The 23288-nt window shown below is 38.8% G+C and overlaps 1 protein-coding gene across 1 annotated transcript in view; it reads left to right on the plus strand.

The window, feature by feature from the left end:
- Positions 1-5146: 5146 nt before the first annotated feature.
- Positions 5147-23288, plus strand: part of LOC111325007 (uncharacterized) — a 44421-nt gene continuing 26279 nt past the window's right edge. Inside the window, exons 1-14 of the mRNA XM_088762167.1 lie at positions 5147-5930; positions 6167-6313; positions 7264-7371; positions 8974-9066; positions 9453-9533; positions 11458-11507; positions 12129-12279; positions 14351-14584; positions 15162-15387; positions 16594-16679; positions 18003-18095; positions 19275-19361; positions 22386-22442; positions 22780-22845. Coding sequence (XP_088618293.1) covers positions 5237-5930; positions 6167-6313; positions 7264-7371; positions 8974-9066; positions 9453-9533; positions 11458-11507; positions 12129-12279; positions 14351-14584; positions 15162-15387; positions 16594-16679; positions 18003-18095; positions 19275-19361; positions 22386-22442; positions 22780-22845 — 2173 coding nt within the window. The 5' untranslated portion in view covers positions 5147-5236. The remainder of the gene's footprint in view (positions 5931-6166; positions 6314-7263; positions 7372-8973; positions 9067-9452; positions 9534-11457; positions 11508-12128; positions 12280-14350; positions 14585-15161; positions 15388-16593; positions 16680-18002; positions 18096-19274; positions 19362-22385; positions 22443-22779; positions 22846-23288) is intronic.

A 23288-nucleotide genomic window follows, 5' to 3' on the forward strand; every position in this document is an offset into this window, starting at 1 on the left:
CCTTCTTTAAATGTCTTACCTTTGCGGCGAAGGTCGGGAAAACGAAAACAAGAGTGGTCACATAAAAATTACGGAGTGCCTATTCAAAGAATTGAAAGTACACTATGAAAGATAACTACGAAGAAAATAAATAGTCTTTGAAAATTGTTAACTAACAATGAAATAAACAGAGAATTCGTTGAAGAAAGGGCTTACCCAAGGTACCGCTCCTAAGAAAGCTACGTGTTCTTAAAACAAGTTATCTAATTACACAATCAGTGTGGAAAACGGAAAGCAAAAGCTATTTACCCTTAAAGTCACCTTAAAGAGAGAGATTTTAAAGGTGTTAAATTAAAATTTAAGAATTAAGATAACAATTATCTATTAAATAAAACCGCCAAAGAGAAATGATTAACTAGCCTTGTATTACTGAATGGCTTTGTATGTTATTTCCATCCATTTTCAACGCTGAAATAAGCTAAGAAAAAAACAGATGTACTAAGGAAAATTCTGCTAGATGCTAATTTTGTCTTTTAACAGTATACAGCTTGACGCCGACTTCTCCAGGCTTCTATTTCATTTTAGGAATTAAAGTAGATTCCCGTTTTTTGAGCTGATTAAATGCAAGAAACTTTTTCTTTTTTTCAACGTACTCCTTAATCCGAAAGTTCCCAATTGTTTCAGGAACAGATTTCAATTTCTCTCTGATTCGCGTTAACCTTTGGCCGTTTTACAAGAGCCTCTGTTTATGACTTAAAGGTGTTATACCCACATAGCAACCCTCATGTCATGCCCACATACTTCACCCTCTATCATGATTTATTGATTGATTTGTCTGTTTACCCTTGTTAACTTAACAAGATCAGATTTGTCAAGGATAAGTGATTAAAAACGGCTCTTTATGGATACCATGATATGTGAATGTACATACATACATACATACTTTATTTATTCCAGAAGCAGACTATGTATACACTAAGAGGATATGGAAAATATGCTTCCAGAAAAGGAAGTTAAGAGGTTATCCCTATGTGAAAACTCCCTAAAAAAGAAGTCTAAATGAAAATAAAATACTTAGTTATAATTAAATATTTAAGTACAATTTAAGCTGAGATTTAAAATGCTGAAGATTATCAGCTTCCACTATGTTTCTTGGTAATTCATTCCATAATTTAACAATCCTAATGAAGAACGAATGTTTATAACAATTAAGTCTTGCTTGTTTGACGTAAAGTTTGTACTGATGATTTGCTCTCGTACATCTAGTTGTGGCAAAATCAAAAAGTTTCCAAAATCTAAATGGTAAAAACCAAAAACAATTTTATAACACTCAATTAAAGATAGATAAGTTCTACCGTCGGAAAGAGTAGGCCATTTTAGCAATTTGCATCGGTCTTCGTAGGACATGTCTCCTTTGCGTTGATTTCAAGCAAGTCTTGAAGCTCTTCGCTGTACATTCTCAAGAGCATGGATGTCCTTGACGAGGTAAGGACACCAGACAGGTACCACATATTCCAAAATTGGCCGTACAAGAGATTTGTAGAGCATAGAAAAAATATTTGCATTAGCGGTGCCTATCGAGCGTTTAATAGAACCTAGGACTTTATTCGCTTTGTTCACAGTTATACCAATGTGGTTACTCCATGAGAGGTCCTTAGTTATTATAACACCGAGATCTTTAAATTTATCTACGTCTTTCAAGGGCTGTCCATAGAAATAATTGGTCACTGACTTATCACGTGAATGTGTGATTCGCATGGATTCACATTAATCCGCGTTAAAACGTAGTTGCCGTTTACAAGCCCATTCGCCAATATTAGTAAGATCTTCCTGAAGACGCTGACAATCTGTGATCGGGTCAATTATCTCTCTATAGATCTTCGTATCGTCTGCATATAATTTGATTGTGGACGATACACATTCTGTTATGTCATTAATATACAGTAAAAACAATAAAGGCCAAGGATGGATAAAAAACAATAAAGGCCCAAGGATGGTCCCCTGTGGAGTGCCGGAGGTTACATACGACCAATCATGAGAACAAGATCCCTAATAACTACACGTTGTTTGCGACCAACCAGAAAATGTCTGAGCCAGTTAAGCAGACAACCGTCGATGCCATTACTTTTTAATTTTAAAAGCAGCCGCTCGTGAGGGACACTGTCAAAGGCTTTAGCAAGATCGAGAAAGACGACGTCGGTAGGAGTGGAGAGATTTCGTGATTTCGCCCAGTCATTAAACGTTGATAATAATTGAGTTGCAGTAGATCTTCCTCGCAGAAAGCCGAATTGATTGTTGTTGATAAGGTCAATTTCACGCCAGAAATTAAACATCCTGTCGAAAACAATTTTTTCACCGATCTTACAAGGGATTGAAGTAAGGGAAATTGGGCGGTAGTTTTCTCTCGAAGACTTAGGACCCTTCTTGTGTAGAGGTGTAATATCTGCGTGTTTCCATTCATCAGGTAGGAGGCCAGCAGAGAACGATTTGTTTAGCATATAGGTCAACGAAGGTGCTAATTCCGGTGCACACGATTTTAAGATGCACGGCGCGACAAGGTCAGGCCCAGGGGACTTGTTGGGCTTGAGTTTTAGGAGGAGGCGGCTTACCTCATCAACACAACAATCAATGTTTGCAAGCTTCTTGTCGACAATACAATCCTGTATAGGGAAATTTACATAATCTTCAGTGGTAAATACCGAAGAGAAGGGGGCGTTCATGCTTTGAGCAATACCAGAGTCGGCTGTTAGAACAGATCCATCAACTTTCAAGGAGATAAGAGTGTTAGTACCTCTTCTCTTAGACTTGACAAAATTCCAGAAAGGCTTAGAATTTTCATTTTCCTGCAGATCAAGCGCTAGTTTCTTTATATATGACCACCGCGCTGTGTTACAAAGTCTCTTAACTGAGTTGTTGAGTTGCCGATACTTTTCCCAAACAACAATTTTGTTACTTCTGCGCGCTCTGTGATACAACGATTTCTTCTTTTTATACAAAACAATAAGCTCCTTGGTAATCCAAGGGACATTCAATTTCGTTTTGCTCTTGTGTTTGGGAATACACTCGTCGACTGCTGTGAATAATAAATCTTTCCAGCAAGCCCAGTTATGATTGATATCGCTGTCGAAGAAAGCGCAATGCCATGGAATGTAGGACAGCAATGATCTTAGGTGATTTCAGTCGGCTTTACCATAGCAATACAACAGCTTTTGTGATTTGCGCTGGATATAAGGAATACCAGATAACAAAAAAGAGATAGAATTGTGATCCGAGAAGGGTTCCCCAACTGCCAAATTGTCTACGAGGTCGGGCGAAGTAGTGAGAACTAGGTCTAGGATGTTGGACTCTCTAGTAGGTTGATTTATTAACTGTGTCAGAAAATTATCCTGGACGACGTCCATCATCAGCGTGTAAATGTCAGAGTGCCGTAAAGCTCTGTTATTCAACCAATCAATCTCCGGAAGATTAAAATCGCCAAGAAGAATCAACTCGTTTGTCGAAAGCTCTTGCAAAGCAGCTTGCAGGTCCTCTAAAGGCTTGGGATCATTATTAGGCGGTCGATAGAAAACTCCCAAGATAATTTTTCGGTTGTGCGAGAGCAGAAGATCGACGAAGATGAACTCTGAGTCCTTCTGTAGAGTGTCACGAGGAACCGCTTTGATATAATCTCGCGTAGCAATCAATACCCCGCCTCCATGGCGTCCATTGAGCTTTCGGTCCCGTCTAAAAACCGTGTAATTAGCTGGAAATATTTCACCGTCTGGAATTGAGCTGTCCAGATGAGTTTCAGTTAAAACAATTATATCGTAGCCCAGAGCAGCGATGGCCAAATCAAGCTTACCCGTTTTATTTACAATGCTTCGTGCATTAGCGTAAAATGTTAGAAGACGAGTAGACTTTGGCTTTTCTATAGCATTATGCTGTTGGTTACCATTTGGACCAGGATTCGGGTTTATATCGCCGCTCAACTGGAGAAGAATTATTCGATTTCTTGCAACGGAGTTAGGATAATAACTAATTCTCGACAAAGAAAAGCCCTCCTGAGAATTGATGAAACAATATGGCGCCTATCCCAAGACGTTGTGATGAAATCAAAGTTCTTTAAAACTATAGCATCATCTTGCGGGGCCAAGACGAAGTCGTCAGCTAAATGCGAAAACACTTGGGATTGGCCTAAATCAGCCGCTATTCCGCAGTATAGGAGAAGTAAACCCAATATAAAACATGAAAGAACGGAGCGTCGAAATCGACGACCGACCGCCATGACACACATCGACCAACCAAACGTCCCTCATCTACAAACAAATATTGCAAACTATGATAGTGGTGAGGTCGTTACATGGACTAAAGCGGCTGCCAGAGGCGCCTGATAATCCTGACGTCCGATCTCAACCTCAGTAACACCGTAGACCTTAGCAATTCAGCCTATGCTGCTATTAAGTAATCGAATCATTCACTTTCACTTTAACATTTCTATCAGTTCTTGTATAGCTTCATCAGTGAGCTACATGTGAGTAAACCAAAGTGGAAAAGTATTAGCTGGTGTATTTTAATGACCTCTATTGATGAACTGGGATCGCGAAAATCGCAATCAACTGCGCGATTGATCGTTTGGAAAAATCTTTTCTCCTAATATGTAATATTAAAAGGAAAAAAAGAGACGGCGCAAGCCTGTTTTTGAAGTGCCTGTGTCTTAATTCTTCATCTTATGCCACAGCGATTCTTATCGTCATTTTCTTTTTCGCGTTTCGTCGAAATTGACACGCAAAATGCCGTGAGTAGTGTTAAAAAGATTGATTTGAAATTCTTTTTTTTATGACACTCAAAAAACACTCACCTACAGTGGTTACTCAAGTATGACGTCAAAACAGTCTTGATTCACGATTATCATCAGCAATCTTCATAATAATGAACGCCACTTGAGCCGTAGTGAAAATGAGGCCTGATAAAAATTCAGGCCTTTACGGGATTTGAAATGCCCAAGTCATTTTATTGTCTTGCTTCATCATCTCTTCGCGGGTTGCAAGTCCTGCAATTTACATGACGTATTTTCCGTAGTAGTAGCCGCTTTCCCATAAACTTCTGTTCGACGGCGACGTCTCTTAATGAGAGTTCTAAAACGTTCGGAACGTTCTAGGATATCGCTATTGATCAGCGCCTTCATTGTTGTGGTTTCATCGCCTTTTTAGGAGTGTTAGAATTTGGCTGGAGATTTACAGCGAGACGAACAGGTTCCGTTTTCAATGGTGAGAGTACTATGCTTGAGCCGTATAAAACAATTTTAGCACAGAAAAAGGAAGACAGAGAAAATCATAAGTATGAGTTTGGTATCTGTCGGATTCGAAGAAGAAGCGAAGGCGGTCAGTCTCTCGACGAAACTCTTGGCTCTGGCTTCTTAATTCGAGATCTGAATATTCCAGAGTTTACTTTTCGGCTTTGTCTGGTAACAAGTGATAAAGTTATTGCTGGCCATGACTTTGAAAATTATTACGTAGAATTTAAGAAGTTTAATTCTGCTAAAATGACAAAAATTGAATTAAGCGAAATTGCATCGTCAGAGGTTCATAGAACCTCCCGTTTGATCTTCATTGATATCAGCATCGATCTTATCAAGAAAAAGAAGAAATTCTACAAGGGTATCTCTTGCCGATCATTTAATGTTGTTAGGAAGCGCTTAGGAAGTTATGAGGATTTATTCTGCTACTTTGTGGACGATTCTCAAGCGGAAGTTCGGGTGAATCAAATGAAAATTAAACAAAATGATGGGGAAGAATTTTATGTTGAGGAAGCTCATCGCACTTACTCAACATTCAGTCAATTCCCTCGAGGTTATCCCTTTGGTGGTGTTATCTTGAAAACTATCGAGAATGAGTTAATTGTGGTTGGAGTGCTTCAGTTCACCAACATGGAAACAGTATCTCCTGTTTTCTTCCCGATATCTTCAAGTGAAGGTAAGTACCCAAGATATCTGATACTTGACGATTGACTAATTTAAGGGGAAAGGTTTAGTAAAAAAGACCCCTTCAGGCGGCTTGTGTGTCGGCTTATAACGTTTGGGTCTGAAAAATGGTTATTTAGCTTAGAAGCGAAGCTCCGATGGCAAATGTGAAATTTTGCTGAGTTGATTACGAATGCTAAGTCACATGACTATTCTGAATTTCTTTGATCATTGAACATTCCATAACAGGTAATAGAGAGATACCACTTAATCCAGGTGCAACTGAAATTGAAAATGGTGGAACTTCTTCAGAAAATGGGATGATGACTGAAAAGCAACATGATTTGGGAAGAAATGTGACAGTTGATAATCAGCACTATTTACAATCCAACCAGGGTAGGTGAAGGACATTTCTTCTGTAGAGAAATAATTATCTCCATGGCACTAAAATAAACCCACCAATAAGTCCAAGTTCACCTAAGCTTGTTGACCCAAAAGCCAATGTGAGGGTCAGTATTGTGGTTAATGGGTGTTATTGTGGAATAACTGTCTGGTGAATTTGCACCATGTTACCTGAAGTAGCAGTTTACAGTCAAGTCACACAAGAGTCGTGTTGCCTGAGGGCATGCTGCCCAGAACCTGAGTCATGTGTAGTTATGTAGCCAGAAAAAAATGTCAAGTCGCTAGAAGAAACAAAATTAATACTTAAAAGATGAGTGGAAAATTTGGTTCCCTCCCAACCCACTGGTAGGTTGGCATCCAGCTGTTTAAACACTCAGAGATGATCAAAACCCAGGTAAACAGCGATCAATTGTGGCATACAACAAGTTAGAGGCATTACTCAAAGATATTTCAATTCAGACCTTTTGATAAGTATAATCTTTGTGGTCAGAGTCTTCATGGTGCTGTTAGAAACCAAGTCTGATCTTTTAAGTATTTGTTTTTTTGGGCGACTTGACTTATATTTTCGGGCGACATGACTTAGATTTCGGTGACATGACTCAGGTTCCAGGTGACATGACTTCAGGCAAGATGACTTGTGGGTGACATGACTGTTTACCAAAGTACCCAATAGAAGAATGCAAAAATTCTGTATAACCTCATACTGTTCAGAGACAAAGCAAGTTTCCCAACCCATGGGACAAAAGAGGACATCTCTTGCCACATTGTGGAAGAAAATGCAAGCAGATGAAACAGCTCATATTTGGAAGAATCTGAGATTGTGTGTAATCCTCTAGACACAATCTGGCTATCAGAAGATATTGTGATACAGTTGGAGAATTAATTTGACTCCAATTGTCAGTTCTTTGACTATTCAGAATTGTCTTAAATATTGAATATACCAGGTAAAGGAAAGATGCCACTTTCAAATCACTTTGTGACTGGAATTGAAAATGGTGTAACTGCTATAAAAAAGAGGGGACAACAAGAGCACACTTTACAATCCAACCAGGGTAGGTGAAGATGATTACTTTTATAGCGAGGTTTCTACAGGGTTATATGTAACTAGAATGAGAGACTTGAGTGTAACAGCTGTCAATTCAAAGTCAATTGCACGTTTTATTCGATCTGATCAACTAAGCTTAGCATACTGTTCCAATACAATACTCTATGAGAAATCCTTACAAACAAGTTAGTGCTCTTGTCCAAAACCATGAAAATTGCTACAACATTGGTGATGATTTCATAATGTTTTATTACTTTTATGTGAGTCTAGTTAATTGATCCTTATCCAAAAAGTAAAGGTTAAGAGAACAAGCGATATAAACACATTTAACAGGGTGAGACGAAAAGGAAAAGATAAGGTTGCCCTTCTGGCAAGCTGTTACTTGAGATTACTAGCCCGAAGGTCTGAGGAGCTAGCCCGAAATTAAATTGTTTATAAAGAATAATTAGATTTATTTTAAAATTATGCAAAAGACAAGTAATAATGCCAAGCATAGATATAAACTAATTCTTCACATATTTTGATTCTTACAATTGTTTTGCTATGTAAGACCAGAAATTTTTTATAAATTGCAAATGACTGCTTCAGAATAAAATTTCATTCAAACATGGGGGAAATAATAAAGGAAAAATAACCTCTGCACTCAAATGGGTTCGTTCCTTGAATGTTTATATTTTACCCTGTCGACAGTGAAAAACACTATAAATTTATGGAAATCACAACACAGTTATTTTTGTGAATGTCATGAATGTTGCGATCAGTCAATTAAACTACCAATGTAGTCAGAAGTCTGTCGGCATTCGATGAAGTAAATTCTCTTCAAAGCTCGTCAAGCTGACAAACTCTTCCAGACCTGACGCCGTTAGCATCCAATAAAAAATAAAAACATACACACAACACGATAACGGCGCCAGGTCTGCTAGCTTTTCTCCAAGCGAGTTTTTTCTTGTTTTTTAATTTTGCACGAAGTGGGCCTTTTTTGTTTTAATAATGAATTGGCAGCCTTAGAATAGAAACAAGAATCCGGATTTGGATTTTCCCAATGAAATGCACCTAAAATTCCGAGAAAATCCACTGAACCGTGACTTTACTGGAATTTAATTAGACTGATTGTCTCGCACCGCATGCTGTCAGTCGGCAAATATTGTCATTTCAAAAAATTTATTTCGGCCGCTTATGTAAACAGAAAAAGTCATGAGGTTATTTACGGACGCAACTAAAATGCGGCACAAGACATTGTCATACTGCGATAATTTTGCCTCATAACGTTGTCCTTTTCTCTCAGGAGCTTTCTGCTATACAAGTTTTGGTATAAATGCTCAATTTATCATCATCAGAACAGAGGAACCAATGGTGGTGCTTGCCTGTCGGGCAAGCTGGGATAAGAAAATGCTAGCCCGACAAGTCATTCCAGTAGCCCCGGGCTATCGGACAGCACTTTCGTTGCGCCCTGATTTAAGCCGTGGCGTGACCTAGTGTTGAATTACAAAACCTTGGCAGAGACTGGACCTAGCTAGTGCATAGGAAATCAAACATTTACAACTAAGTTTGATTCCATTTCTCAGTTTGTTTCATTTTTCTGAATTATCTGAATTATTTATCATAATAGGTGAAAGAGGTGATCAGTGTGCAACTGAAACTGAAAATGACAGAACTGATTCACCAAATGGGATGGTGGTGGAAGAAAAACAAAATGTTGGAGGTAATTCAATAGTGGATAATCAGCACCTTTTACAATCCAGCCAAGGTAGGGGAGGGACAAGGCTTTCTGTAGAGAGATTTCTATGGGGCTAAAATTGCTCCACTAACAGGTCCAAGTTTACTTAAGCTGGGAGGCCTATTTGAAGGAATGGGCTGTTTCTCTGTCTGAGATGTGTTGGCTAAAATTTGGTTTAAGCCTACACAGTTTTTGTTTAAGTTTTTGTTTTGGTTTAATTTTAATGTTTGGTGATTATACATAATCAAGGTCATTGATTTTATTGGGATGGTTGTAATCATAAAGTAATCTATGCAATTAGTTATTGGGTCATTTGTGGAACAAAATGAAATTGGGTTTTACACTAAACAGCTTCTGTTCCTGATTGAAAGGTTCCACATTTGGTAGTAAAAGAAGTGACTTGTGGTCTTATTTGAGATCATGGCTTCCATTTTGGGATAATTCTAACAGTGGTAAGTACTGTAGTTTAAACATGTAGGTTAAAAGAGACTCCAGGATAGCACCTGTATTTTGGCTGAAAAAGTTCCCATGTTCAGCAGTTATCTGCTTCATTTTCATATTGCTAAGTATTCTCCTGGTTTTTTTTTTTTCCGTAACTTTACCTGGAAAAGGAAGATTTCCCTGGTCAGCATTTTAGGGCAATCCTTTGCTGTTTATTTGAGTCTCTATTAGCTATTTGTTTTTACCTTAAGGGTGCGGAAAAATTGATTGTGCAAACCCTTGTGCATGCATTGTTGGTGATCTCAAACTGCAGGAAATGACATCTTCACAGGGGCCTAATTTAGTTATAAAATTTAGGATAGGATGCTTTTCCCCTCCTAAAGCTTCCAAAGGCTTGTGGCTTTACCTCACCCATGCATCTGTTTTGCATGTTAAGAGCCACTGACATAAATTTTGAAAATCAGCTAACAATTGAATATTTGGTTTTTTATTTTTTTATTTTTTCCTAAGGACCGTCTTGATGAACCTTTTTCAAAAATTATATGTTTTATAATGTTTTATGGTGCACTTTAAATGGCACTTTTTAAATTTTGTTTGTAAGCAGATTGTCCTTTTATTTCTTTGAAAGTATAAACTTCTTGTTATGTTGTTACGTTTAAGTCTGGGGCTAAATCAAAAAACAGTGCATTGCAATCAGTCACAAGAGAGGTCTTGGCCAATCTCTCAGATTGGCAGAAATGTACCATGTACATGACATCTTGCATGACAGCCATTCAATGAATCTTATTACATTTGTTGTCATGATAGCCCGGACTCTTTTCAACATGGATGCACTGCTTATGGGGGACCAAGAAAAAAATTTAAGAAATTACACTACAAGGATAAAGTTTAAAGATGTGTATATTTTGATTTTTGAATATACATGCCAGACCTTTTTAAAGGCCTTTGAATAGGCAGTGACAGTCATCCAGCAGTTCGCATAGCATTTTGTCATACTAGCCATGTACATGGTACATTTCTGCCAATCTGAGAGATTGGCCATGACCTCTAACCGCCTCCCGGTTAGCTCAATGGATAGAGCGCTGGACTGTAGTGCGGGACTCAAGGGTTCGAGCCCCGGCTGGACCAACACTCAAGGTCTTAAAATAATTGAGAAGAATTTGCTACCTTTCTATAACATCAAGAAATGGTTAGATATTCTAGTCTTCTCGGATAGGGATGAATAAATGGAGGTCCCGTCTCCTGCAGGGTTGGGGCAGGAGACGTTAATTTCCCACACACGAGATTACTGTGTGATGGATGTCCTCCCCTGGGGTGGGATGGGTGGGTTAGGACAGCAGGTCCACATCAGCTATTACAGCTGCCAAATTAATCAACCTGCTAAAACAAATAAATGAACCTCAGCCCAAACTCTTTTCAACCTGGATGTGCCACATGATGGGCTAAGATACATTTAAATAATTAGAAGAATTAGTCTACAAGGATAAAGCTGTGAGGTGATGTATATCATAATTGTAAATGTATATGGCACACCTCTTCATAGGTAGTTGAAGTTGACCTATATTTTACCTCAGCCAAAAAAAAAAAAAATAACAGGGTATATCATTTCAACAGGTCACTAGTCAGACTTCAACATAACAAGAAATTTTTATTTTTGAAGAGTTAAAAGGACTATCTGCTAGCAACTGTTGGCATATTCTCAATATTTATGGTCAGTGGCTCTCAAGGATGGGAATCTCGGATAATTCTGATCACCATCTGAGAAACTGCTGGTTTGTTTGTATAAGTGAGCGAGATGAAGAAAATTAGCTATCCTTAATTACAAGGGACTGTGACAGTGGTAGACACCATCATTTGAATCATTCTTCATTGAATCGTTGACAATCTTTTTTCATTTATCCCATAATTATGGAAATTCATCTTTGAACCTATCAGGGATTGGCAGCTATGACATAACCATTGAACCAGCAATGATTCCTTTGGAGGTAAAAAAAAATTGTAATTTTATTACATTTTAATCTGTGAAAAAGTTGACTTTATGTTTTTTTTTTTAGTTAGGATAGACAGTGTCCATTTTTTTCTTATTCAAACCTGACCAAATATATATAAAGAAGTAATTGTATTCTGATAACATTGGATAGATTGAGCTGACTGTGTGGGAAATATAAAAGCTACACTATGGTATGAAATGGGGTATTTTTGGTCTCTAATTAAGAGTGAAGTTCCTGTCATGTATCAAGTGGTGAGGATAGCTTCTAGATTGCACTCTTTTGGGTCTTTTGTGTTAGTAAGAGAGCTAAATAGTATTAAGTTTGATGTCTGCCACATTTTGGTTGTTTGGTGTATTGCATTTCAAGGTAAATACCATGCATCTTTGTTCCTTGTGGCTTTTATATTTAAAGATGTAAAATTAGAAGGACTTTCTTTGCATGCTGAAGAAGTTTTTTTTTCTCTGGCTGTGGTCTGTATTTTTGTACAAATTAGCTTTGATAGCAGCTGAAATCAGTTCAATCTCCTACGTTTGTATGATTATGATCTAGATAATGACAATCACAAGTGAATGTTTCTTGAAAAGTTAAGGTGAAATTGTAATTCTACCTAAATAGGGTGGAGTGCCTTGCTGTTTCTTGTTCATACCTGACTTGCCCTCAGACATATCTTCTGGAACTGCCAAGTTTTTTTGTGACCCTGGCGGCCTTGTTACACTGGATGGTGTTAAAAATCATGCAAACCGTCTTGTTGGAAGAAGAATTCCTCGTAAGTAAAGTTGTCTTGATTAGTACTCATGATTTGGTATACACATAGGTAAGTGCTACATTTTAGCTGCATTCTTTCCAAATTCATGTGGATGAAGTAGGGGGACCAGTGTCGTCAGATTGAGATGAAGACAACAGTTTTTTTTAAATGAGGGCTTTAAGGAAGATTAGAAGAAGATTAAGGAAGATTAGCTATGGTTAATCTGAATGTAGATATGAACAGTGCTATCACCGAAACAGAGTAGAGGGTGCTTATTGGAATAGGGTGTTTTTTTGGTGCAGGGGCTTTTATTGGAATGAGGGTGCAAACTGAATAGAGGCTTTATTAACAAAAACAAATTCACGGAGGAGAGAGCTAAATCAAATCATTAGGGTATGTTAGAAAGTGATTCAAAATTAAATTAAGAGACATTTAGTCAATTTTTAAGAGGTAAGTAGTTGTTCCGAAGTACACAGTTAGGTGTATATTGTCTTAAAGCCATTGGGAGCGAATGTTAGTGGAGGAGGGGCTATGAAGGACTCTGCAGAACTGTTGAGTAGTAAAAAATGCACATTGTAAAATTACCTTAGCCTACTCCTTTTGCTATTCCAGTCAAGAAGGAATTGGAAAGCAACGTTTAATGTACGTATAAAGGTTATGTTTGCAGTGTCTTCATGATCGTTCTTAATTTCTGAGAAACTTTGCAGTGAAGTTACTTTGTGGGTTTGCGCGAAAATTGACTGATTTTCTTCTTATATCCATTAATTTTTTCACAAACGTAACATCACCTGGCTTTGGTGTAACATACCCGCAACTTTACCAGTAGACTTGGCGTGTAACATGCTCTTCCTTTTGGTGATACCTTTACCTTTCTAAAACCTTTTACTCCCAAGATCTTTTTAGCAATTCTCTCAACTGTATCCTGTATAATTCTCACAATGTAATAACCTCCTATTGAGGAGGCTACCTTATATTGTATTTTATTAAAAACTGGATCATTGGATAATGCAATTCAAGACTTTTTATTGGCTTAGCCATTATGATATATGAGCCAATATACCATAATCTACAAATATGGTAAGCGTACGCATCAGCTTAAAATTAAAGGGGAGCTAAAAAATTTAAGATTTGGTAAGATTTGTCTAATATCTTGGGGGCGTTTTTAATAAAACAATTATTCCACTCGCGCTTGTTGGATATAAGATCATTATAGCCAACTCGGTGGTACGCGCCTCGTTGGCTATCTATCGTCTCATATCCAAAGCGCGCTCGTGGAATAATTGTTAAGTATTGGTATTGATATTGTGAGGAGAAATTCTGACTTGGTCACCCCTGGGAGTGAAAGAGTTAAACCCATGTGTCAATGTGAATTTTTTCCAGTAGCCAATTCGAAAATCCTCTCTGATTAATCTTTTGTTTTTCTCTACTGCCTTCCAACAATTTGAAATCTCAATTTTCTCTCGCTTACGGAACATGAAGTCACTGTAAAATGACACTTTCTTCTGTGCGGAAAAAAGGATAATCTGAATGATGTGGAAAGTAGCCTAGCTTCCAAATTTGGTCCATTCAGGTTCCTGATACCCAGTGGTATCGCTGTCTGGAAGCGCTGCGGCAGCCCCATTTAATATTTAAGCTTGATGAAATAATAGAAGTTTGCGAAGCCAAGTTAGAAAAGTTCGTATTGCATAGGCGTAGACTTCATCTATGAAACGTCTAACTTGAAATACCGTCCCTTGTCAAATTAAGTTACAGGCCTGTGGTCGCATCTAAGATCACTATTTTGAGATTACGTTACTGAGACAGCTGGTCCCTAAGAGGTATGCAGTGAAATTAATTTTCAAAGAAAAAGGAAGGTATTTGAAACTTAACCACAAATTCTAACTGATTCGCAAAGTTTCAAGACTATCTATTTCATAAGCCAAGAAAAGAGGGTTCTTTTAAATCGGAGACTTTCATGATGCAAAAATCGACACTGTTTCCTTTTTCGTGAACCTGCAGTTTGTAAGCTTGTTTGAATGAAACGATCGTGATACTATCATTATTTTGCACATTATTATTAATGGTTTCAACGTGTACATTTTGATTTTTACAGCTGCTGAAAAAGAAGGTTGGGTCACCGTGGGAGTGTTGGGAAAAAATGACAAGACCGGCGAATGCAATGATCTTGGAGAGACAAAAATCTACTATTTTGATGATACCACAAAGGTTCTTAAGCGGATAGTCCTGAATGAAGAGAAGCGTCGCGAATTTTTCGAAAAATGGAAAACTGCGTGTGAAGGACACTCCACTGCCAGCAAAGTAACAAAGACGGAATCCCCTAGTTTTGGTAAGAACGAGAAACATCTAGACATCTTTCATAGTCCTAACAATTATTTTTTTATAAAAACACGTACAGCACTTGTGGTATTTTGGAATCCACCTAGAGCGTGTTGGGTTCTATGGGGAGATGCATTTTTCCCGTTTCACAATTTAAAGGTAGTTTAGTCAAATGCATTGCTTTATTGTAGGAATCTACTATTTGGTGAGACAAGAAGGAAGCTATTCAACTCAAGAAGGAAACACGTGATCAAGACTTGTGCTCGCACGATCAGTGGTATAAATTGAATAACAGATGCAGCAGCGCTAATGATTCAGTTTCTGGCAGTGAAACTGTTTTAAGTGGACACGACAAGCCTCTTAAATTTTTGTTGGAAAAGTAAAAATCAAAATCAAATCGAAATTTCTTTTAAGCGAAAGAAGCGTAAAATTTTCGCTACAACAACACAAGCCACAAACTTGAGAGAATACTTATTTGTCTTGAGATTGGTGACAAATTGTCCAATGATTAAGAGCGAATTGTCTGGATACCATTTTGCCATCTCATTGCATCTAAGGTCATTAATTCATCAAAATTCCTTTCATAGGGTCCATTGATTCAGGGAATCCTCTACATTCACTTCAAGGCTTACTGCTGTTGGTGTATACAGCAGCAGAAATTGATGCTCGGGAGTTCATTGAATTAATCTTTAATTCATCAGCTGGAAGAGTGGTCTTTAATGCATACAGGTGTAATTCACCTTTACCAGAGGATGTTGCGAGAGCTTTTGGCCACGAAGACACTGCGCAGTATCTTGAATCCATCAGTAAAAGGTATCGTGTATACTTCTATGAAATGCTCATTTTTATACCAATTGAAAGTACAGCTAATTATCATGTGGTGAGGTGATGGGATTTCCAAGTCAAAGATACTACTGTTACAAAAACATTTCATTGAGAGTTTGATAACTGGCTGCTCTGCATGAGTTGACCATTTGATGAGAATCAGCCGGCAACTCAACAAGTAAGTCAGGAAATTGAAGAAGTTACTTTCATTTGATGTATGATTATCGCCACTTTATTTCAGGAGCACGTTTGAATTTCTGTTATAATTACAATTCTTTCGAGACTCCTTTTTTAGGCGAAAAAAAAAAACACATCTCAATTTGTTAGGGTCGATAAATTGAAATCCCCGGTTACATTCAGTAATCCCTTAAACCAGAGTAACGTCAAACCATGTCTGATTGTCCACTTGTATGCTTTATACACTTTAATATATCTCAATTTCTTGTTTAAAGATCTTAGTGTGTCAGCTGTAAAGTTGTATTCCATATTTGACATCTGCGTGTAATGAATCGCACTTAAAAAAAATCCCGGACGAACCCCAAAACACAGGCATCACAAGTTAAAGGGACAACAAAATAAAACCCCACTCAAGCATCAGCTATGAGTAAAAACCAGCCATATTGAGGGCAACTTTTGCTTAGAGGTTTTTAGTACGAAACAACTTTTGGATTTTCAGCATCAACTTTAAAGTTGGTTGATTGGTTATGTTTATTTATACACGATATGTATGAAAGCTAAAAGCTTGTGGGGTCGTGTACAATAAAATACCACTTAATTAAAATCAAATACAGCTAAACATTAAATGTAATTAAAGCAAGTTAAAGCGTATTGAATGCCATAAGTGCAACATTGAACAATCAATTTACATTCAGATGTATACAAAGTAAACCCAATAACATTTGGTTTTATCAACTGAGTTGATATTGTAAATCGGCGACAGTAAAGAGTTTTAAAGCTGACGTTTCGAGCGTTAGGCCTTTGTCAGAGTGATAACCAAGGGCTAACGCTCCAAATGTCAGCTTTAAAACTCTTTACTGTCGCTAATTTACAATATCAACTCAGTTGATAAAACCAAATTATCTGGTTATACCCTCCACGGACACAGTAATACAGATTCTTTAGATATGTACCACTTTCATCCATCTGAGATTTGTCTGTTGATTAGCTAAGTCTAAATTTTATTTCTATGTATAGATTGTCTGAAGATTTATGCGTCAATGAAGAAGACTTACAAGCAAGTCATATTTTAGAGCTTGCTGAGGCAGTCAAAAATCAATCGAGTAAGTAAACGCGGCAAGCCTTCCGAATTCCTATAACAAAGGGCCCACCTTAATGCTCTTAAGCTAATTTCAAAAGTTCTCAAAATCGTAGGAAATTGATACTAAAGACCTCTAAAGAAACGCTCGCCATTCACTTAAAATTCCCGAGAAAGTTGCAGTGAATGAATGCCCCCATTTGAATGTAGAAATACCTCCCTACACTTCACTAAAGTAAATCCTCATTTAGTAAAGAGACGCGTGTTAAGTTGAAGATTACGGGGGTTTTAGATTAATACGGCATTACACAGCAGTTAGTCTCTCCTCCCCCTTCCCCTTCCCCCCCCCCCCCCCACCACCAGTGATGCCTTCCCAGGTTCAAGATATGGGGGGTTTTGAAATAGTGGGATCTTGGAAAGAAGAGAAAGGTTCTACCCAAGGTTACCAAATTTCGATGTCAAATTACATGTACAACTTCAACTCGTGCAGCGCAGACTTAGCACAACATATTTGTAACAAATTTTAATATTTTTTTCAATAGTGCTAGTTGCGGCTCAAAGTTCCAAGCTTCGACAAAAATCGTGCAAACACGTCCACTAAGTTCGCATGCTCTCTCTTTAAATGAAGCGTTCGTCGGGGAAAGTAATTTCAACTTATCAAACCCCTCATCTACCTCGGCTAGTTATGAGTTTCAGTGCGGAAAAGATTCTAAAGCCGCCATTCTTCCTGTCTCTTTCGAGGAAAGTTTGAATTACGAATGTCCCCTGACATCCAAACAAGTAAAAGACATAGAAAGCGCTCACAAAGTGACATTGTACTTTTTAAATCTTAAAAGATTTACTATAATTCCGTTTTGATAGATTTTTCCAATTTTAAGCGTTTTAAGCACTTTTTGTGAATTTTAATGAGGACTCCATGAAAGCTTTAATTCAAGCTGGGGCTATAAAAACAAATTTGGTTGAAGGAAAAAAATGTACTGTTTTTCCAGTTGATGTATAAGATTTGACTGTGTAGATTTGGTACCATCCCTAATCAACCTAGGGCTTGATAGCTACGAAGCATAGTCTTAAAAACGCCCAGGCTATCGGAAGGTGCTGGGTAACTAGGATCAAGCAACTACCCGTTAAAATATGAGAAGTTGTTACTCACATTGACGACTTAGTTTAGACGTTAACATCATCCAAGAACTAATCAAGATTACATTTATTGATGCGTTTCGTATCAAACGTTTTTGTGGAATATAACTGGGCTTTTTTTTCGTATATTCCACCTAACTTTAACCCTTAGTCTAGTTGTTGCTACCCATGCAAATCTGATCCATAAAAATGGAACTTTTCTTTGTTACAGATTACAAAGTGAATTATAACCGCGAAGCAGTGACCTCTCCTCCCGACGAAATAACGGATGTTGCCTCGCGCCTCAAAGAAGGAACTGCTACAGGTACCTCCACCACTGATTTTGCTACTGCTGCTCCCGCTGTTCTTTTACATGGGAGACTATCATCTTTTCAGATAAATTATCGGTTTGTTGAAAACTGAGAGAACCCTCAAACTCATTGATTACTTGTTACTCGTAATCTTCCGTTATCACAACATCGAAGTTTTTTTATCCTTCGAGGGTACCTGTCCCCCTTAAAGGGCCACGCTCAACCAGCGTGCTTTGCGCGCCATTGTCATATTTATTATCCGGGTACTCGATACTTCTTCTCACAAACCGAAAGGAAACGGCAAAGAATACCACAACAAACGAAAATAGAAAGAGGGCATTATCACCCAGATTACAACTTAATCGCTTCTTCAGAAGAGGTATATTGACGAGGTGTTCTGTTGTGGAACAGACCCAAAGACAAATTAAGGCAATTTATAAGACGGGTAAGCAGCTACATTCTGTACTTCAAATGTACCACGATGCAATCACCATTCACGGTTGAAATATCATACTTAGATATTATATTCTTAGACAAAAAAGTGTAAGAAAACTGAAGGCTTAACAGGAAATCGACCCTTGACGTCTACGCATTACATAGAGACGAGGACCTTCGAACACTTAAGTCTTTATTTGTGTCTTTCACCAGGCGCAAAGAAAGGATTCCTAAAACGAGAAGCTTTACGCCTTCTATGAATAATTTCGTCAAGCTCCACGTTTAATAAGAACTCGCAGTGTTTCAAAATACGCTTAAAGAATATAAGATATCATGATGAAATTAAGGAGAAATTTATCTCTGAATTTGATCTCACCGGAGGTGAAAAGTCACTCAAATACTTTCATGGGATTAGGCTTGAGATCAATCGTGAACGTTTCCCCGTTCGACGGTCATCCAAATGCCAAGAGGAGGTTTTTATTTGACTTTCCTCCGAAATGCTGTGAAGCGGGGCTTTTGTATACTTGCTCCTCATTTTCTTTCCATATCCCATGCCTTTCGCTCATTCTATTGAAGAAACTAAATGAGGGTATCAACGCCGAATCTCCATCAACATCGCAAATATTTTATTCGAATAATATTGCTCACACGGGCGCTTTCCCTTTCTGTAACACAGAAAATACTGAGAGAGGCCACTGTCCCCGAATGCATCCTGGTTGAGCGTGGCCCGTAATTTTTTTTTTTTTCTTTTTCATCAGCTATTATAACGAGTTACTCAATAAGAAGCGATGACACTCCACAACCTTTTGAAGGAAGTGTGGACTTTGACAAGAATTCATTGAAAGGTGAGAAAAACTGACAACTTCTTCTTTAGCTCCTTTGGTGCTAACACATTTCGTCTTCCTTGTCATGTGAATGGGGCATAAATGCGTCAAGTTTTCACACGAAAACTTACTTGACGCATTTCTTTTGTTGACAAAAGTAAGGTCCATATCCTTGAACTCCAATCCCTACCCTCGTAATATGGAGGAATTTTTTCTCTTGAACTCGTTCAAGTGATGCCAATTTGAATTTCGTATTAATAATCCCATTATCCTCAATCTCAGTAGAAATGTTATTCTCAATGTTCGGAAACATCAGTGTTTCTTATTGAGCCATGATGCTGCTCAATAGTGACTGTCGCTCCAAATTTGCAATTAAAAAGTATGTAATGCTTACCTTTGATGATAGTTGCAATTTTATTCATTGTGGATTTTTTTTGTCGGTTGGTTGATGGAAAGTATCCTTTTTTTGTTCCATGAAGACGTAAAAGGCAAATCAGTTGTGTCCTCACGGAAATACACTGCATCGTCATACAATAACATGCGTCTCGTACCAAGTCAGCTGGGTGACCTAAATCAGGCAAAAGATTGTCAGGAGCGTGCCCTAGGACCTCAGCAAGATGATTTGGCAACGTCATACGATAACCTCGGTCTTGTACTCCATCAGCTGGGTGACCTAAAGCAGGCAGAAGATTGTCACAAGCGTGCCCAAGATATTCGTTTGAAAGAGCAAGGACCTGAGCATGTTGATGTCGCAACATCATACGATAACCTGGGTCTTAACCACCGTCAGCTGGGTGACCTAAAGCAGGCAAAAGATTATCACAAGCGTGCCCTAGATATTCGGTTGAAACAGCTAGGACCTCAGCATGTCGATGTCGCAACGTCATATGTTAACCTGGGTCTTGTACACCGTCAGCTGGGTGACCTAAAGCAGACAGAAGATTATCACAAGCGTGCCCTAGATATTCGGTTGAAAGAGCTAGGACCTCAGCATATTGATGTCGCAACGTCATATGAAAACCTGGGTCTTGTACACCTTCAGCTGGATGACCTAAAGCAGGCAAAAGACTGTCACGAGCGAGCACTGAAGTTTTGGCTGAAAAAGCTCGGACCTGAGCATGTTCATGTCGCAATGTCTTACAATAACCTGGGCCTTGTCCACGAGCAGCTGGGTGACCTAAAGCAGGCAAAAGACTTTCACGAGCGAGCCCTGGATGTTCGGCTGAAAAAGCTCGGACCAGAGCATGTTGATGTCGCAACATCTGATAATAACCTGGGCGTTGTCCACGAGCAGCTGGGTGACCTAAAGCAGGCAAAAGACTTTCACGAGCTAGCCCTGGATGTTTTGCTGAAAAAGCTCGGACCTGAGCATGTTCATGTCGCAACGTCTTATAATAACCTGGGCCTTGTCCACGAGCAGCTGGGTGACCTAAAGAAGACAAAAGACTGTCAGGAGCGAGCCCTGGATGTTTTGCTGAAAAAGCTCGGACCTAAGCATGTTCATGTCGCAACGTCTTATAATAACCTGGGCGTTGTCTACGAGCAGCTGGGTGACCTAAAGCAGGCAAAAGACTTTCACGACCGAGCCCTGGATGTTAAGCTGAAAAAGCTCGGACCTGAGCATGTTGATGTCGCAACGTCTTACAATAACCTGGGCATTGTCCACAGGCAGCTGGGTGACCTAAAGCAGGCAAAAGACTGTCACGAGCGAGCCCTGGATGTTCGGCTGAAAAAGCTCGGACCTGAGCATGTTGATGTCGCAACGTCTTATAATAACCTGGGCTTTGTCCACGAGCAGCTGGGTGACCTAAAGCAGGCAAAAGACTGTCACGAGCGAGCCCTGGATGCTCGGCTGAAAAAGCGCGGACCTGAGCATGTTGATGTCGCAACGTCTTACAATAACCTGGGCATTGTCCACAGGAAGCTGGGTGACCTAAAGCAGGCCAAAGACTGTCACGAGCGAGCACTGAATGTTTGGCTGAAAAAGCTCGGACCTGAGCATGTTGATGTCGCAATGTCTTATAATAACCTGGGCCTTGTCCACTCGCTGCTGGGTGATTTAAAGCAGGCAAAAGACTTTCACGAGCGAGCCCTGGATATTCGGCTGAAAAAGCTCGGCCTTGAGCATGTTCATGTCGCAACGTCTTACAATAACCTAGGCATTGTCCACAGGCAGCTTGGTGACCAGCAGGCAAAAGACTGTCACGAGCGAGCCCTGGATGTTCGGCTAAAAAAGCTCGGACCTGAGCATGTTGATGTCGCAACGTCTTATAATAACCTGGGCACTGTCCACGAGCAGCTAGGTGAGCAAAAGCAGGCAAGAGACTTTCACGAGCGAGCCCTGGATGTACGGCTGAAAAAGCTCGGACCTGAGCATGTTCATGTCGCAACGTCTTACAATAACCTAGGCATTGTCCACAGGCAGCTGGGGACCTAAAGCAGGCAAAAGACTGTCACGAGCGAGCCCTGGATGTTTTCCTGAAAAAGCTCGGACCTGAGCATGTTGATGTCGAAACGTCTGATAATAACCTGGGCTTTGTCCACGAGCATCTGGGTGACCTAAAGCAGGCAAAAGACTTTCACAAGCGAGCCCTGGATGTTCGGCTGAAAAAGCGCAGACCTGAGCATGTTCATGTCATTGATTGTGGGGCACACTCTAACTGCAGCTTTGGAAAATCCATGCTAACCAAACAAATAAGAATGTTTTTCCTCAGAAAAAACACAAATCTACGGTCGTGCTGTTTATCAAACTTTGTCTTTATTCACCTGATCACACGTGTATTCCGTGTTTTCCCGCGTAACAAGTTCCCCGAGAATGAAAGTTAGTTTTGGAATTGTAGGTGATCATGACTACAAAGCGTGACTAATTTTTACATTCAAGGCAATCACTACAGAAGTGGCGATAAATAAATTTTATGCTTGCACAAATTTGGTGACAGGCTTTTTTTATTATTATTATTATTATTATTATTATTATTATTATTATCATTATTTTGGGGGACATAAACTTTATTTTCGAGCTGTGGTCTTTTTTCTTTCTTTAAGCTATGGAGCCGACAACAGCGGAGGCAAATCAGGACCGTGAATATGACAGCACTAAAGGTGTGAAGATCATATTAAATCTCTATTGTCGCCTCCACACTGTCGTTCCTTGAACCGTGATAGCATCAAAAAAATGCCCAATTACCTCTGGATAGGTAGTGATTACTCTTATGACCTAAGGTTATCAAAGCAGTCCAACCTACAGCTATGATACCAATCTTTTAAAGAATTGATGTTAAAAATACTAAAACTTTTTATTCAGTTATTTCTGCGAATTATATAGTATTGTTAAGAAAAACTTCTGATTTTATTTGTTTTGGTTATGTATTAAGTTGTTGCCTTGATTTCAGTTCTATTTAGATGTTTATTTATATATTTATATTTTACTAATTTTCAGCCAAAGATGAATGTCATGGTAGATCCGCTAATGTACGCCTGGATTTTGATTGTGTTACGTTATCAGGTAAGAAACTACACTTGGTAGGTGATTTTGAAAACTACAGCTACAAAAACTTTTTTCATTTAGAATAAAACAAATGCGATATGCCTAGAAACGCCTAGTTTGAGGCAGCCTTATTAGAATAATTGACAACTCTGACAGTCGCATAAATCTGACTTACAATTACCTCAACATTCATAAATGCAAAAGTACCTCAGCCTATCAATCGTCGCTAAAATTTTCCCGTGCTATTAACATTTTGCCAGTCTCTTCTTTCCAGTTTCTCATTGACTTGTTGAGATATTTCCTTTGCTTTGACTTGCTGTTGAGGTTACTTTGGTATTGTCTCTAAGACGCTCCATGAGTACTCTAATCTTTTTTACCAGTTTGCAAAATATTGATCGGCCTCATAAACCAGTTTATCTGGTTATTTTCAAGAACTTTTCCCATGTGCAACACTGAACGAC

The sequence above is a fragment of the Stylophora pistillata genome, chromosome 5, assembly GCF_964205215.1.
Source record: "Stylophora pistillata chromosome 5, jaStyPist1.2, whole genome shotgun sequence".
Classification (NCBI taxonomy): domain Eukaryota; kingdom Metazoa; phylum Cnidaria; class Anthozoa; order Scleractinia; family Pocilloporidae; genus Stylophora; species Stylophora pistillata.